The sequence below is a fragment of the Thermoascus crustaceus genome, assembly GCF_041956765.1.
Source record: "Thermoascus crustaceus strain CBS 181.67 unplaced genomic scaffold VTN00scaffold_1, whole genome shotgun sequence".
Taxonomy (NCBI): Eukaryota; Fungi; Ascomycota; class Eurotiomycetes; order Eurotiales; family Thermoascaceae; genus Thermoascus; species Thermoascus crustaceus.
In genome coordinates, this window is record NW_027192527.1 from 192,024 (window position 1) to 208,736 (window position 16,713).

The 16,713-nt window shown below is 49.0% G+C and overlaps 7 protein-coding genes across 7 annotated transcripts; 3 read left to right on the top strand and 4 right to left on the bottom strand.

The window, feature by feature from the left end:
* Positions 1 to 858: 858 nt before the first annotated feature.
* Positions 859 to 1,252, top strand: VTN00DRAFT_64 (uncharacterized protein; the record flags this gene model as incomplete). Its single annotated transcript, XM_069433031.1, has 2 exons — positions 859 to 1,114; positions 1,176 to 1,252. 2 exons carry the CDS (start codon positions 859 to 861, stop codon positions 1,250 to 1,252), a joined length of 333 nt encoding a protein of 110 aa, XP_069290772.1.
* A 1,912-nt stretch (positions 1,253 to 3,164) lies between these two features.
* VTN00DRAFT_65 (uncharacterized protein) lies at positions 3,165 to 3,929 on the top strand (the record flags this gene model as incomplete). Its single annotated transcript, XM_069433142.1, has 2 exons — positions 3,165 to 3,516; positions 3,607 to 3,929. The coding sequence occupies 2 exons, from the start codon at positions 3,165 to 3,167 to the stop codon at positions 3,927 to 3,929; spliced, it is 675 nt and encodes a 224-aa protein (XP_069290773.1).
* Positions 3,930 to 4,599: 670 nt separating this feature from the next.
* On the top strand, positions 4,600 to 4,971 carry VTN00DRAFT_66 (uncharacterized protein; the record flags this gene model as incomplete). Its single annotated transcript, XM_069433253.1, has 1 exon — positions 4,600 to 4,971. The coding sequence occupies one exon, from the start codon at positions 4,600 to 4,602 to the stop codon at positions 4,969 to 4,971; it is 372 nt and encodes a 123-aa protein (XP_069290774.1).
* A 2,869-nt stretch (positions 4,972 to 7,840) lies between these two features.
* VTN00DRAFT_67 (uncharacterized protein) lies at positions 7,841 to 9,186 on the bottom strand (the record flags this gene model as incomplete). Its single annotated transcript, XM_069433364.1, has 2 exons — positions 7,841 to 7,980; positions 8,031 to 9,186. The coding sequence occupies 2 exons, from the start codon at positions 9,184 to 9,186 to the stop codon at positions 7,841 to 7,843; spliced, it is 1,296 nt and encodes a 431-aa protein (XP_069290775.1).
* Positions 9,187 to 9,764: 578 nt separating this feature from the next.
* VTN00DRAFT_68 (uncharacterized protein) lies at positions 9,765 to 11,645 on the bottom strand (the record flags this gene model as incomplete). Its single annotated transcript, XM_069433475.1, has 4 exons — positions 9,765 to 9,866; positions 9,955 to 10,443; positions 10,514 to 10,883; positions 10,996 to 11,645. 4 exons carry the CDS (start codon positions 11,643 to 11,645, stop codon positions 9,765 to 9,767), a joined length of 1,611 nt encoding a protein of 536 aa, XP_069290776.1.
* Positions 11,646 to 12,609: 964 nt separating this feature from the next.
* Positions 12,610 to 13,628, bottom strand: VTN00DRAFT_69 (uncharacterized protein; the record flags this gene model as incomplete). Its single annotated transcript, XM_069433586.1, has 2 exons — positions 12,610 to 13,485; positions 13,584 to 13,628. 2 exons carry the CDS (start codon positions 13,626 to 13,628, stop codon positions 12,610 to 12,612), a joined length of 921 nt encoding a protein of 306 aa, XP_069290777.1.
* An 875-nt stretch (positions 13,629 to 14,503) lies between these two features.
* VTN00DRAFT_70 (uncharacterized protein) lies at positions 14,504 to 16,191 on the bottom strand (the record flags this gene model as incomplete). Its single annotated transcript, XM_069433698.1, has 5 exons — positions 14,504 to 14,820; positions 14,988 to 15,439; positions 15,531 to 15,654; positions 15,750 to 15,876; positions 15,976 to 16,191. The coding sequence occupies 5 exons, from the start codon at positions 16,189 to 16,191 to the stop codon at positions 14,504 to 14,506; spliced, it is 1,236 nt and encodes a 411-aa protein (XP_069290778.1).
* Between the last annotated feature and the right edge of the window lie 522 nt (positions 16,192 to 16,713).

The following is a 16,713-nucleotide window of genomic DNA, read 5'->3' on the forward strand; positions in this document are numbered from 1 at the left end:
TCACAGTTTCTAAAACATGCAACCTCCTTTCGAATTCTGCGTCTCGAAGCCGAGTCGGACTTATTATTACCATACCTCATCGTCTCCAATGATGGGGAAAATTATGATAGTTTGCGAGGTAGTCACGAATGGCTACTGCAACGAGGACATTTCGCCGTCAGGATTATACGGTCGGATGGATCTGCGCCCTCCCCTTGGAGATGGCTGCCGCCAAGGCTCTGCTGGATGAGACACACCCCGATTTACCAACTAGCTCGAATGATCATAATACCTATACCTTGGGTAGGATATGTGCGCATAATGTTGTTATTGCTTGTCTTCCGTCAGGTGTCTACGGTACGACTTCAGCCGCGACAGTGGCCACTCAAATGCTGTCCACCTTTAAGTCAATACGGTTTGGCCTAATGGTTGGTATCGGAGGAGGGGTGCCTAGCAAAGAAGCTGATATTCGACTGGGTGATGTTGTGGTTAGCAGTCCAACAAGGGATTTTGGGGGTGTGGTACAGTATGATTTTGGCAAGACGGTGAGAGATGGCTGTTTTAAACGCACTGGTGTGTTAAATAAACTACCTCAAGTGCTGTTGACAGCAGTTGCCAAATTAGAAGCAGACCATATGCTGGAAAAAAACTCAGATCCTCAAGTTCCTTTCTGAAATGGTGGCTAGGTACCCCAATATGCGGGATAGGTTCACATATTGTGGTCAGGAGCAGGATAGGCTTTTTGATCATGCATATGACCATGATGAGTCGAAAAGTACTTGTGATGATTGTGACCAAAGGAGAATAGTGATACGATCTGGTCGAAGTGGACATAGTCCTGCTATTCACTATGGTCTCATCGCGTCTGGCAACCAAGTGATGAAGCATGGCCGCACCAGAGATAAGTTGGCTCAGGAACTTGGCATCCTCTGTTTTGAAATGGAGGCGGCTGGCTTGATGGACAACTTTCCATGCCTAGTGATTCGAGGGATCTGCGACTATGCGGATTCGCATAAAAACAAAATTTGGCAGGAATACGCGGCTGCAACAGCGGCTGCCTATGCTAAAGAGCTGCTCTCTGTAATCCACACAAACCAGATTTTGGAAACACCAGTTGCTGTCTCAGTTACTGACCGTAAGTTGCTGTGCAAATACTGCGACAAGTATTGGTGTGTCTAATAAGCAATTTTTGTCAGTTGATTTTTATGGCAACAAGCTCCAGCCGGGTGTGCAATCGTCTACACATTGGACAGTTCAGCAGAGCTGTGAGTGATCCCGTGGATTGGTAGTCATTAAGAAAGCGAATTAACGATGGAGTACAGATGGTCAAGACGATGAAAAGCTATTTGAACGGCTTTCAAGTTATGATCATGAAAAAGCCCATCGAAGGCTTTCTTGCAAACGGCTCAAGGGTACTACACAGTGGTTCCTGGACCACCCTGATTTCAAGGCGTGGTTTACTGAGAATAATTTCTCCAGTTTGTGGTGCTCCGGGCGGAGTAAGTACCTACCTACCTTTGCGAACACTGAAAGGTTGGTGCTGACGGCAAACTTCTGGCTAGTTGGCACAGGGAAACAATGATAGCGTTAGTCATTGAATTCTGTCTTCTTAGACGATTATCTAACAAGCAAACAGAACGGCAGTGGTAGATGCTGCAAAATATCGCTATCCTGAGCTCCGCAGTCCTGTAGTCTTTTTCTACTGTGAGAATGAGCAGCATGCTGCATTGCAAGCGTCATATATTCTCTCCAGTTTCATCAGACAACTATGCGACTTCTTGAGACTGACATCCAGACCTCTTCCGGAAGACGTTATACAAGATATTAGGAAGTTCTTCGGGCATAATCGGACAGAGCCTGACTTTGAAGACGTGAAAGATATTTTTATCCGCCTTTTCCGTTACGTGCCTGATACGATTTACATCCTTGATGGACTTGACATTCTAGACCAGAAACATGGAATAGCACTTCTAAAGCTCATCAAGTCACTATTCTGTGGCGACAGTATACCGCAAGGATCGCGAATTTTGTTGCTAAGCAGGGAACAAATTCCAGGTTACGTGGACATAGCTACGTTCATGTCTGGAATTCACCAGATCTCTACATCATTCAACGTTATGCGAGACATCGAGCTTTACATCAAAACCAGTATCGCTGATAAAATGATAATCAGAAAGCTTACCAATGATGACCGACTGTTAGAAGAGATAAAGCGGGTGCTTCTGACAGAGTCATCAGGAATGTATGGTACCTACTTTGATGCTGCATCCTTTGTGTTATACACTGACTGGCGTAGGTTTCTATGGGTGTATCTTCAGTTGGAGATTCTCTGGGATACATGCTTCACCGACAGAGAAATACAATCTGCCTTAAGCGAATTACCAAAAGATCTGGAAGGGACGTATCGCCGTTGCGTGGAGAGAATAAACCTCCAGGACAGTCGTGCTCTAAAAGTACTCAAGTGGGTTAGCTTTGCAACCAGACCACTTCATGTTGAGGAACTGAAGGAAGCTGTCGCGTTTGACCTGCAAGACAGTGAATGGGACTCTGGAAAAATACCTCAGACAGATTTTATTATCGGCTGCTGTGCTAATCTTGTAGCCGCAGATTCCACTGACAATTGCGTTCGCTTTGCACATTTCTCTGTGAAACAATATCTTGAGAAGGAAAGAGAAACATTCTTTCCCGGCTATCCTATTAGTGCAAAAGAAGGTGACCTTGAGTGTGGAGAGTTCTGTGTTACTTACCTCTCTTTCTCGAACTTCGGTCTTCAACTAGAGCGCAAGGAAACGATGGCAATCGACACTCCAAAGCCAATTTCTCTGGCACGTGAATCTCTCGCATCACCGCTTGGCAAGCTTTTCTCCCGTTTTCTTCCGAATAGCCGAATAGGGGGAAAGAAGTATTCGACTTCTCGACAGTTCCCTAAGATACGCTCAGTCTCAGCTCCAAATGGGTCACAATATAAATTCCTTGATTACGCAACTACAAACTGGGTTCCGCAAACAAAACGGATAACTCGAAGATCAACAGTCTGGGAGAAATTCGAACAGCTTGCACTGTTTTTCAATGAATCTTGGAATTTTCACCCTTGGGTGCCTGATGGCCGTTCATCGCGCTCTCGTCTACACGGGCTCTTCAGTTGGGCAGTGAAAGAGCAACATGAACCTCTTCTGTCACTTGCAATGAATTCAAAAAAAGACTTGCAGAAAGTCTGCAATCTTCCACTGGTCGATGAAAGCCTCCCTGCGCTCCATGTTGCATCTAAACTTGGATATGATAACATGGCCAAGATACTGCTGGATATCTGCGATCCCAACACTCTAGACAAAGAGGGACAGACTGCTTTGCATCACGCAGCTAGCAGAGGACACATAGAGACTGCACGATTACTTTCCAGTGCAAAGGGAGCGAAAGTGGACATGCCATCAAAGTCTCAGTGCACACCCCTGTGGCTGGCTACTAGTAACGGACATGAGGAAATTTTATTGCTCCTGACAGAAAAGCAAGCGAGCCTTGAGGCAAAGGACCTCAATGGTCAGACTCCGCTCTCTTCGGCCGCAATGAACAGTTACTATGCAGTAGTCGAGCTTCTGCTTAGTAAAGGAGCTAACCTAGAGTCTCAAGATGCAAAGGATCGAACACCTCTTTCATGGGCAGCAGAGAATGGAGATGCAGCAGTGGTCAAATTGCTGCTTGAGCATGGTGCAGATGTGGAGTCTAAGGATAACCGTGGTTCGACACCACTATTATGGGCAGCAAAGAATGGACATGCAGCAGTGGTCAAATTGCTGCTTGAGCATGGTGCAGATCTGGAGTCTAAGAATAACTTTGGTCAGACACCACTATCATGGGCGGCAGAGAGTGGAGATGCAGCAGTGGTCGAATTGCTGCTTGAGCATGGTGCAGATCTGAAGTTGAAGGATGACAGTGGTCGCACTCTCGACTGAATGAAGAAGTGGTGAAGCTACTTAAGTCCAAAAAGTGGCCTGACATGCTGAACCATCCATAAGTCTGGATACCTGTGACGGCGCTCAGTTATAGTAAAAATAATGTATTACTACAGTAGCTAGTCATACTGTAACGGCGGACCTAAGACTTCTTAGGCGGAGGCTCGTTGGGTTTATCTTGAGGACAGAAAGCAAGAGAAAGAGATGAATAAATAGGCCGTTACTAGCAATGTTACCTATCAGGATTGCTATTGAGTTGACCACGGGGTCCTAATCCCCATGGTTAAAGAGCGTCTTATATACATGCTGAGTTCTGCCCGGAAATACCTATCCGGTGAATCATGACTATAGATGGATCAAAGAATGCAGATGGATCATTTTGATCCAGTCACATGATAGATCCCCCCCTTGTCTGTCCTGCTCATGGTCTCCAGGTTGTGCTGTAACACTACTCCCCCCCCTCAAGGATCTTCGGCCTGAAGATCGTTAGCTTATAACTGGGTTCCTTTGCTGTTCAATGTGATACCACTGGGGTGGAGGATGCAGACTGTTTGATTCCTTCCCTTCTCTTAATGTCTTTTTTCTAACCCCTGCAGTTAAGTGATTGAAGAAGGCCTTGGATAAGGTTTGTGCTAATTGGGAGGCAGCGCGTCAAGAGCTTTGTGCTGTGATGACCTGTCTGGAACAAGTGGAGAAGCAAGCTGATCTGTTAGAACAGCGAGGTGCCCTGATGTTGTCAAAGAAGGCCCAATCTGTGGAGAATCTTGAGGAGCTGGAGCAATTGAAGGCTGCAACTGCTAGTCCTGATCCTCCAGAGGGTGAGCGGTCCTCTAAGCAGATATGTCAAGAGGGTCTGAGCGCAGCCCCCTCCTCCTCCTCTGGTGGGGGTTCAGGTGATCCTGGCCTTCCTGCTGGGGCTGAATCTCCTGTGGACTATTCTCGCGTGCTGTTCTGGGATTCTTTCTTGGACGCCTTGTTTTCTTCTGAGGCCGCAGATCCTCTGGCTTTGGGCAATCTGGATTTCAGAGGTGGAATTCTCTGAGGAGTTCTTTGCAACCATTGCAGTTTTCTATAGGTTGCCAGAAGTTTTCAGAGTCATCATAGCCCTTCCATTTTAAAAGGTACATGAATCGCCCATCAATTATGCCACTATCTAACACTTTATCCACTTCATAGTCCTTGTCATCATCTGGGTTTTCAGGTAGAATCTCTTCAGTTTCGGTGACTGGGCGGGCGTTGGTTGGTGCTGGTTCCAATAATGATATATGAAAAACCGGGTGTATCCGCATAGTATCTGGCAATTTGAGGTGGAAATTGACCTCTTCTTTCTTTTCTGCAATTTCAAAAGGTCCGATCTTCTTAAAATCCAATTTGTTGTTAGGGTGTTTCGTTCTGACATTCTTTCTTAGGAGATACACTTTATCTCCTTTCTTTAATTCTGGTCCTTTGCGGTGGTGCTGGTTGTAATACTTGGTTTGGTATTGGTTCCTGGTAAGCTGTTGGTTCAAACCTGTAGTTGGTGTAGAACAGCGATTCCTGGGTTGTCTCCTTCTTAGCACTGTTATAGGCGAACTGAGCTAGGGGTAGAAGTTCCACCCAGTTGTCTTGTTGGTAGTTGATATAGCAGCGCAAGTATTGCTCCAGGGTCTGATTTATCTGTTGTCAGCCGAATATTACCACTATACCCTAGTGGTATACCAAGAGATCTATCAGCCTATTCAGCACACGCCGATCAGGCATCTCGAAGGTTATAATCCCTACAATAAAGGGATCATACTGTCTACACCTGAAACCACCTATTTTCCTTTGTTATTTCACAAAAATGTCTCGGGATCATTAAACAAAGAAGTACTCGGAAGGTCTTAACTCCTAAGTCCATAAATAGTGGTCAGATAGTTAGGTAGATTCGAATAATCAGAGCTTTCATCATCATACCTTCGGATTACTAGGTTCGCGCAGTCTGACACAATGCTAAGTCAACAAGGAGGGGTTTTCGCTTTAAAGCCTAACCCCAAATGGAGTAGAACCAGTTCTACACCGAGGAAAAGGGCATGGGAAGACCATGGCAGTGGAAGCTAGCAGAAGTGGGTATCAGATAGGGAAACTGGCCTTATCCATAATGGAGCTGGGGTGAGCCAGCTCACAATGTATCTAGACCTAGGTCTCAGGAAGTGTTGAAACGTGTGGTCCCTCCTTGGAGGAACCCCGTCTGTCATAGCCGGAAGGCTCTATTTGGACGTTAAACTTGATTAAATAAATAAATAAATATTCTCATGGACTTGGGGTTAAGACCTTCCGAATATTTCTTTATTTAATGATCCCGAGACATTTTCATGAAATATGAAAGGATATAACAAAGGAAAATAGGCAGTCTCGGGTATAATCTAGTTGGATAGTTTCCAGGTTGAAAACAGCAAGAATAGCCATGAGGGTTCTGAATACTTTAGCCGCGAGGGTGGCAGCATATGTATCCTTTAATAGATGACACTGTAGATCACCTCTAACACAGACTCATGTCTTGAACTTCAATAGATATCTGTTAAAGTCAAATTTATATGAGAATACCCATATAAGAGGTAGGACCTGTGTCTTCTGGGGCCTTTTGACACATCTAAATGTGCCTTGTGCTTCAACCTCATTGAATTCAGCTTCCACAGCCTTCATAAAGTCATCCTTGAAGGGATGAGCAAGGAGTTCTTTCCAGTTCTTGGGCGGAGATGGCAGCTGATCGCAATGTAGAGGTCTTGGCTGGCTCATGGCAGTGGCGAACGCGTTAAGTAGCCTGGCAGATCATATGGGCGTTCAATTTGGGTCATATAGGCATATCTGCAGCGACGAGAGGATGAGGATGAGAGATCAGCTTCTTGCTGGCGTTGAGATGGCCTTCTCATGCGCGGTTCTGTCCATATATTGGATTCATCAATTTCAGACCTGATTTCTCGCAAAGGAGGTGCTCTAGAGGTCCTAGAATGGGTCCTTGACAAAGGACCTGGCTCAGTAGACCTGCTGAGCTCGCCTTGGAGTCGCAAATCAGTGTTAGATCCATGATCAGGATGTTCTGCAGGGGGATTCAAAGATGTTGGCGGAGAAGATAATCTCTGGGGTGTTGGATCGGGTGTCATAAAGACTGGCTGATCAGGGGTCATTGGAGTGGTCTCATCAATCAACTCATCATGCTCAACATCCCTAGGCCTGATATCATCAAAATCATCATGTCTGACGCGTTGAAGGATCTCTGCCGATCTTATAGGCATGGTGAGTGTCTCTCTTGACTTCTGGACTGCTGTTTTGATCTTATCTTTGAGGATGGGTTTGTCTGGATTATATAGCCTTGTCTCGTCAAATATAACATCTCTGGCCTCAATAACACGGTTCTGACGTGGCATCCAGATCTTCCATATATTAGAAGCTTTATAACCAACCAAATAGCCTATTAGGGCGCGTGGCTGCATCTTTTGCTTTCAAGGAATCTTGGGATCTCTGACATATGCTCGTGAGCTATATACGTGAAGGTTTACAAGATTGGGCGTTTGACATGCTCGCCAGTGAGCTTCTGAATCATCTCGCGTGGAGTACGCCATCCTAATGATCTTGTGGGCGATCTGTTGATGAGATAGACTGCCGTTCTGACTGCCTCTGGCCATAGATTTAGTCATAATGTAAGCTTCCGAAGGATACGGTTTTGCGAAGGATTTCCTTATCTAAAGAGACCTGTATTGTTGTCATATTGTAGGATGAATGCATCAATCAATACAAGGAGTAGATGTATGACACCAGAGGTCGTTGACATGAAGGAGATGAACTGTCTGTGGTTGCTATCGTTCAGGTAATATGGCGCTAGACCCGAACGAGCAAGATGGGCGAGGGCAGTATGTAAGGATAGGTAGCCCTCAGGGAACTGCCTCCAACCCTTATCGAACCTGGGTTCTGTCCCACAATTCTTCAAGTTCATTACCAATGCGCTTCATGGTCTGTCTCTTCGACTCCCTCTTCGAATGCTGCAACCCCCGTTTCAAGATTGAAGCCTGAGATTCCTCGCGCGCGAGTTCCACTATCGGACGTTAGCATAATCGCCAACCACCAGATTCAGAAGCAACTCACTGTGAAGAGAGACTGCAGCCCGCTTCCCACTAAACATCGCATGCGGTACATTTGTGCTTCCATCACTATTGGCATCTCCAGCAGCCCATACCCCCTTGAGACTTGTCCGCATGTCATTTATGTCCGTCTCTATCTTGTTACCTTTCATCTTCAGACCCATCTGAGCAGGTAAGGACGAGCGTTGCTCTACCGGGAAGTTTGTGATAAATGCATTCCGTTCAATAATCGGACCTTCCGCAAAATGCACCCTGAATCTATCGAACTGCTTATGTTCCTTTGGCGAATAGAGCATTGAACCATCCGCCAAGCGCTCGATAGCCACAATGGAGCGGTTGTCAATCACAACATTGTACGCTTCCAGGTGCTGAAAGAACTTGGGGTTTTCCTTCAGCGCAGCAGCTTCTTCATCAGGAGTCCAGGTGCCATTGGTGAAAGCGATGACATCTTGATTAAGAGTCCTGAGAACATTCACACCGTCCAGAACATCGCGCAACGGGCCTAGAACACCCATCGGTTGGTCGCGGTGTTCGAATCCGTCGCACCAGGTACACCAGAACATGCCTTGGCCCCAGGCATCCTCGATCCCTGGAGTCGTGGGGAGGATATCCCTCATTCCCGTGCCCAGGATGATTTTCTTTGCGGTGAAGGTCTTCCCGAGGTTATCGCTTACGCTGAAATAGGCGCCGTTATCAGCCTTCATGATGGACACCACGGTTGAGTACCTAATCTCCGCGGTCTTGGAGTAGTACTCCAAGATTTGCTTGCGAGCGGTCGCTCGGAAGACGCTAGGAACAGTCCCTGGAACACTGTTACTAAATGCTATGGGGGACGCAGAGGAACCTGGAACGCTACCATCATTACCGATCACATCGTGCAAGTTCCTTGTTGGTCCATTGCGGTAGTCGCCCGAGTCAAACAACAAGGCCGTCCTCTCGACCCTAGCTAGGCCGCTGAGGGCGCTGAGACCGGCAGGGCCTCCACCAACGATGATAGCGTCGTACTGAGCATCGCCGAGGATCCCTGGGAGAATGGCCTCGTTGATATCGAGGATAGTATCTTCAGGAGTGATCTGGTTGAAATTAGGGATGATTCCCGCAAGAGCAGAGACCAGGAAATGTAGAAAGAAGAGTAGAAGTGCACCCCTAATGAGAGCCATGCTGAAAAACAAACCGCGATGGAGAAACAAGCTGAACAAAGCACCTAGAAGCTCCAGGGATGAATACCCTTTCTCTCTATGAACACGAAAGTCTCGGTGGCAGGCCGAAAATGCGGTTGCGCATATCCATATCGTTGAGACCACCTCCTCAGATTTCCCAGAAAGGAAAGAACTAGTCAAGATGGTTGAGTTCGGCCGTGGCTGGCTAATCTCGATACACATGTACATGTACACATCTATCGCATCTCAGAAAAAGGCGACCACTCCGAATTATCCCACCAGCCAGTTTCGAACTTTTTGCATTCTTCATCTATTCACATCACCCATACCTTATCTTTGAAGATTCATCTCATCCTCTAAAATGCAGATCTTTCCACAGGCAGTCTCCTGAAATTGAACACTAACTGGCCTCGTAATCACTATTCAGAAACCGTATTCCAAAATAGTAAATGATCTATCTATCATGAGGTCCCTGACCGACCTAGGTAGGTGGCGAATGTCAGGTGTCAATCTGACATCATAACATAACAACAACACAAAACAGACCCAGCAGTTTGATCTAATCTGATCTGATCTGATCATCTGTCCTCTTTCAGTTTCACAAGTTCCGCCACCGCTTGTTGCGCCTCAGCCATCTCCTGCTCGGTCGGCATGTTGACGATCATGAGGTACAGGACGTTCTAGCATCCACTGTTATCAGTAACGCCGTATACTCAGATGAGGGATGGGATGTCGGTGATATTGTAATGTACTAGTATAATAACTTACCTTCTTCAACATCTTTTTGATTCCTCCCAGAGGGCCACAATTTCCGCCCAACCTGCCTAATCCGGGATTTCCTCCTGCAATGCCTCGTCCAGGGCTGGATCCTCCGAATCCCGCCCCTAATCTTCCTCCTTGACTGTCTCTTGATTCCTGTCCGAGAGATTTCCTGAGCCCTCCCCCGAGAGCACCTAGAGCTCCAAGTCCTTGTTCCCGCCGACCTGAACTCCTACCTCCACCTCCGAGGCCTCTTCCTGGTGCACCACCTCCAATTCCTCTCCCGAGAAGTCCTCCTCTTCCACTTTCACCATCTCCAAAGCCCCTTCCTAGTCCTCTTCCTCCCATGCCGCCACCAAGTGGGGGCGGATTAATATATCCGCCTGTAACGAGAGATATAAGCGACCCGCTACTAGCAGGATGGTCTGGATCAGCATATCTAGACGTGAACGTCGGCTTGGGGCCCTTTGATAGGGTGTTATCTGGGTGTTTTGAGGCCTTTTGAACCATACAACGTTAGCAGTCGTATAAAAAAAGAATCAGAAGGGAAAACGAAATGATCACACACAAACTTAGCCTGCGCCCTCCGATCCAAATAATCCTCAACAAACTCCCTCCCCTTCTTCAGGTTACTCCGCGTCTCGGCAGCGCCCTCATCCGTCTGCGCAGCAAGGTAGTCCAGCCCGGGAAAAATCAGGGGCGCTGTCTCCGGGAACTCCAAATCGCCGTATGTATCGCCGCTCGAGGCGCGGAGGTTGTGTCTGATCTTTTGTCTGATACCTGACTCTGCAGGGTCGAGTTGAGAGGCTGATATTGCCGATGCCAGGTCGACAGACGTGTGCATCTCATCGGACTCCGGGTTCCAGGTCATTACGAGACAGTATAGGCCTCGGGGGCGGAAGAAGCCGTCGTTGACTTTGTCGAGGAAGGTGTTTGTTCTGTACGTGTATCATCCGAACTCAGCGCATGCATCCAATTTAGCTTCCAAGACTCCCTACACAGAACCTAATAAAATGAACCAAAACAAAATAGAATAAAATGGCCACAAACCGAATCCTACTCTGCGCCTCAATCGCCACCCTCGTGGCCATCTTCACGGCGATCGACACCGCGATCGCGACACCATGCGGGAGGAACATCGTCCCGATCGCAGCAAGATTGATGGCCTGCAGCCACGGCGACGCCAGGCTCGCACGGTTGAAGGTCTCAAGGAACTCGAGGAACGTGGGCTGATCGATGCCGCAGTCCTCGAGGACGGGCGCGTAGGCTCGGATAAAGCCGCGCGAGCGGTCTTTCGGTCTGCGCTGGGGAAGGACGACTGGGAAGGGGAGGCTGGGAGATGGAGATGATGATGATGATGGCGATGGTGGAGGGGGATGGTTGCGGATGAATGTATCTGCTAGTTGGGAGATGTCCCGGATTGGTTCTCGCTCTCGCTCTGGAGAACTGCTGTTGATAATCTCATCTTGGGCTTCGTCCAGCTCCCACTGTTCCTCGTCACGGTCCTGGTCGCGGTTTTCCCATGCAGCCTCGTGGTTATTGTTATGTCGACCTGGACTGTTATCATGAGACTCGACGCCAGCATGTCTTGCGTCTCCATGTTTCGAGCGCCGCCTGCTCTTGTAGGCGGTTACGCCCTCCGAGGCTAGGCCTATGCCCCCCGCGACGCCTTTCACCGCTGTCCGAAGGATGTGATCCATTGAGAAGTAGAAAATAATAGATTTAGTCGTGCAGAGAAAGTGCTAATTCTAAGACCTGCTTGAAGAGCTTGACACTGTCGCATATTTATAATTCCTTCGATCCTGAGGGGATAAGAAAGCAGAACAAAATATGACTCTTGACCCAAGGCCACCAACATATCCACATGCATACTGAATACCAGAACAGGAAACCAGTGCGCGGGGTAATAATAGATGTGGCGCAGCATTGTTAACGCGTCACTGCATGCGGTGCATTGCATTGCATTACATTGCGTGCCAGCTGGCACCTGTAGTCGATCGTTATTGCGGGCATGATGCTTAGCTTCGAGGCTTAGCGGTGGTAGGGCTCAGTTGACTGGCCAGGCTTGGTGTTGGTTAAGGGTTAAGCTTTACCGAGACTTAGCTTAGGCACCCCCGGGTCCATGCTATCGGCACGATAGATACTGATAGCATGTTGTTGGTTACACAGCGTAGGGATTTTTTTTTTGATGTTTTGGCCATGTATGCTTAGTCATTGCTGCCTGCGGAGAAGGCCTCGACTCTGAGCAGCAAGGTGGATACCTAGTCGTAGTGATAAATAACTGGTAGAGAGTGGAATGAAGTCGATCAGAAATAGATTAGGTACACTGGTTACTACTAATGGCATGCGGGTAGAAATGGTGACGACTTGCACTTTTGGAATGGTTAGGGGCACTCTTGATTAGGTAGTTTAACTTGGAAAGAGAGGGAGGAGAAGAGGAACAGATAATTGATCTAGTTGACTGTTCTATCTATATAGCTGTGGACGTAGGTTCGGTAATAGGTCTTTCTATATACAGATATCGTGCATCCATATGTATTGTGTGAAGTATAATGTACCGGCTAAGTATGCCGATATTTATTTCTCGAATGGCATTTCTCATGAACAAAAGGGTGTCTAACGATCAGTCTATGTATTAAGCCTTCCTCCCAAAAACATACCAGTTCAATTCTCAAACTCCAGCCCCGACTCCTTCCGCACGGCACCATACATCCCCGCAATATCCCCCTTGGCACCGGCGTGCGCCTTGACGTCCTGCAGATACCCATCTGCAACCTCGACGGCCCGCAGCCGGATGCCCGCGTCCTTGCCCAGACTCATGGCGTGGCCAAGGTCCTTGCGCGCCAGGTCCACTGCAAACTGGGGCTCCTCGCGCTTGTGGTAGTCGCCCTCGAGCATCCGGTTGGAGTATTTCACCATAGCGCCGGGGAACATGAGCTCCAGCCACTGGTGGTAGACGTCCGTACCGAGGCCAGACTTGTCGGCCAGGACCAGGCCCTCGGACAGGGTCGCGACAGTGCTGATGAGGAAGGTGTTGCCAAGCAGCTTCATTACGCTGGCGCGGCCGACCTCGTGGCCGCTCATGTCGATGGTTGCCCGGCCCATGACGCCCGTCAGGTATGGTTTCACCTTGTCAACCGCCTCCTTTGGTCCCGCGGGGACACAGACGAGCTGCCCGGCATCGGCGAACGCGGGGGCGCCGAAGACTGGGCAGGCAACGAACGAGGCGCCCTGAGCCGTCAGGGTCTCGTTGACGCGGCCCGTTGTGTCCGGGTGAACGGTCGAGCAGTCGACGAAGAGCTTGCCCTTGATGTCCAGGTCACTAGTGTCAATGATAGTCTTGATTATCTGCTCCAGGGCGGCATCATCGCCGACGCAGCTGAAGATCAGGTCGGCGGGCTTGACGGCGTCGGGGATAATGGTCGCAACGGTGCAGTTGCCCAGAGACTCGGCGAGAGCGGTGGCACGGGCGGTGGTTCGGTTCCAAAGGATCAGAGGGGAGGTGAGGGGGCCTTTTTGGACAATGTTCTTGCACATGCCCTGTGCAATGGTTAGCAGGCTGAAGCAGCTCCCATAGGTGGAGTCTGTCGAATGCTTTCGACACGCTGGAGAGCGCAACGCAAGACCTAAAGACATACCCGTCCCATGTTCCCCAGACCGAGAAAAGCAACGGTAGGGGCCATCTTTGTGTGTCTCTCGCTGTACGCCTGAGGGTGTGTTCTGGTATCTCGGAGGTCTATCGGCGGGGTAGCAATCAGCCGTGCTACAAGATGTCGCGATATCTGTAGGTCTGGGGTGTGTTGTACTGCACAGAGAATATAAAGTACTTGTCCCAAGCCCAAAAAAGAAATGCAAATGCTGTGCCACGCTGCAGGGAGATGGATAGACAGGGATGCTCCTCTATAGACCGTCGAGGAGTATTCGAAATGCGCGGTCGGAGTGTTGTCCGATGACGTCCCTCGCGGGATGCTCCACTTCCCCTCTCGTGCAGTCGGGCTCTACTCCGGACGGTGGAGAACCTGCATGCTAGAACTGCAGCACTTCGCGTCCAGACTCGAGCAGTACCGTATATTCGGAATATATGCCGATCGGGATAGCCGGTCTGTCTGGAATTGTGTGCTTAAGGTATTCGGAGGCTTTCTCCTTAGAAAATACATACCGCCAACATTGTTGGAAGAGCGCCGTGGACGAGGTGCGGGGGTGGGGCACATCTCCCAACAGGTACGGTGCACAACAGGTCCGTCGTATCGGTCCTTGGTCCTGTTGACTGCTGACTTTCGAGTGCCTGGCTTCTTTTCTCTTTGCCTTTTTTCCAAAGCCTCCAGCTTTCAGGGCATAACATATTTCATGGTACATAACCATAGATAAGCGCACTGAAGGGCAGCTTATGCAATTGCTATTTCAAGATAATAAAAGCAGATAACAATAAGCGAAAGGAAACAGCCTATTCCAATTATATAAATATATACCTAGTAATCATATATCCAGTTGACATGCATGGGTTGAACCAAGCATGATGTCTGTAGATTCTTCACTTCCGCACAATCATCAGCGCTTCTCACGGCAACCAAGCTTCCACGGCTCCGTAGTTTGTTCCAGGTGCCGTGTAGAACTTTCCCACCTGCAAGCCTGCCTCTTCCAGGAGGCGTGTCCACTGAGAGCGCGTCCTCTGGCAGCCCGTGATGATCATCATGGTGAGGTCCATCCAGCTGCCCTCGGCGTCAATCCCGATGTCTGGAAGGATGATTTCGGCGATGACGATGCGCGACCGTTTGTCTCCTGGCCGCATGGCAGATGCAATGTTCTTCAGGATCTGGACACAGGTCGCGTCGGGCCAGTTGTGGAGGCAGCGTCGGATGTAGTAAATATGGGCACCTGGCGGGTATTATGTTAGCAATTGGGATATTAGATAAATAAGAAGGCTAATTGCTGTCAATGCTGATCAACGTAGACATAAATGGATAAGCTAGGATAACCGATTCGCGGAAGAATCTCGAATAGGAAGCGCAGTAGATACATAAAGGTTGGAACACGGTACTTACCTTTGATCGGCTGGGGTGTGAAGAAGCTGTATTCCATGAGCTCTACGTTCTCAAGACCGTCGATGACATCATTCAGAGCCTCTGGACGGTCCTGCAGGATCACTCTGCCCTTGAGATTTTTGCATAGCTTGCGGATCTGGCGTGAGACGTGGCCCTTGCCGCCGCCAATGTCCACAACGAGGGCCGTTTCGTCCGTAGTTTCGTACTTGCTGAGCTCCTCATAGAACGGAAACAAAGAGACCGTCCAGATGATGGCACTGTTCTGAGCCATCATGGCATAGTTGAAGTTCTTCAGCCGCTCGGGGAACTGGGCCATATACTCCCACATGCTTTTGCCCTCCGTCCGGTGTGCGAATGTGTAAGGATTGTTCGTACTAGAGACCGGGGTGGTCCAGCCATTCAGGCGGAAGAACTCGTAGAATTTAATCTCTGCAGGCATACAGTCGTCCACCCTGAACATCCCAAATAAATCAGAAAACATGTCACATATGGACGACTGGTGGAAAATCCCTGGCAAGGACAAATGATACGGGGGAACCATACTGGCACTTGAAGATCGCGCTGACTTCAGGAACAAGCCATACAAGAGAGTAAGGTGTATGGGCGAATTCCTCCGGGCCTGTTTCTTGGAATGGACCAAGGACGCTTGCTGCCCGCATGAAACGGACTATAGCGAAATGCTTTAGTTGAGGTTTCTATAGCTTCAGGGCAGGGCAGCCGTAAAATCAGCGTAGGAGAGGAAAGCAATAAATGGCAGCTTACCCAGCAGATCCTTTTCGACATTAAGCTTCTCGGCCAGGTCACTGGCTTTCATTGGCGTGCAGTCCTTTGGAAGGGCTTCGAACACGCCCATTTCCAAGACGGCTCGGACCGCCGCCGTAGTCGCGACCTGATCTCATTTAGTATTGAACCTGTCACAACAATCTCGAAGATTTCCTGTGAAGACAATGCCAATGGGACGACGTTTATGCGGGAATCAGATGCGTACATTTTCAATGTGAGACCATACGGAATCCAGCGGTCCCTTGACAGTGCGGAGAAGCTTATGGGTTTCTGCGCAGAGGGCTGTATGAGCCGACGTGACTTCCTTGGTCGAATTCTGAGTTGACGCCTTCTCGTACTGCTCCGCCAGGGCAATGACAGTAGCTAGCTGCTGCTTGATAGCGGCATTCTGTTGGGTAACTTGGTCTGAGGTCTCAGCCATTATTGTCGAAAACTAGATAGATCACAGAGGATGTATCAAGGCAGATACGTGGGAAAGGAGAATAGAGATGACGTGGGTGAGGGTAAATCAAACACGAGATTGTTGAAGAAAATCAGTCTCTGGAGGAGGGACAGTAGAGGTTTTCAATTGCGGCGTGAATAGTTATTGAGTCCATACTGGGAACTGCTGGTTGGAAATGCTGACCTCCTGCTCACTCATCAAGGACGACGGGATACAAAGCCGACACTCGGAGCGAGGAACGGGACCAGCCAAAGCTTTCAAGTACCGGTGCAGGCCTAATTGCCGTTGTCATGGTGGTTGTCCTGCCGCTGCATGACTCTTGGAGTTGATAGCTGTGACCGTTATAGAGCCTAATGCAAGGGGCTCGGCGTTTCGGCCCTTCCGGGGGCGGTCCGCCGCCGCCGGCGGGCCAATGGGTCCAAAAGCCCCCTCGCGAAGCACGGCGGCCACGGCCCCGAAGAACGCCGTTGACAGCGATATCACATACATGTCGGTGAATCA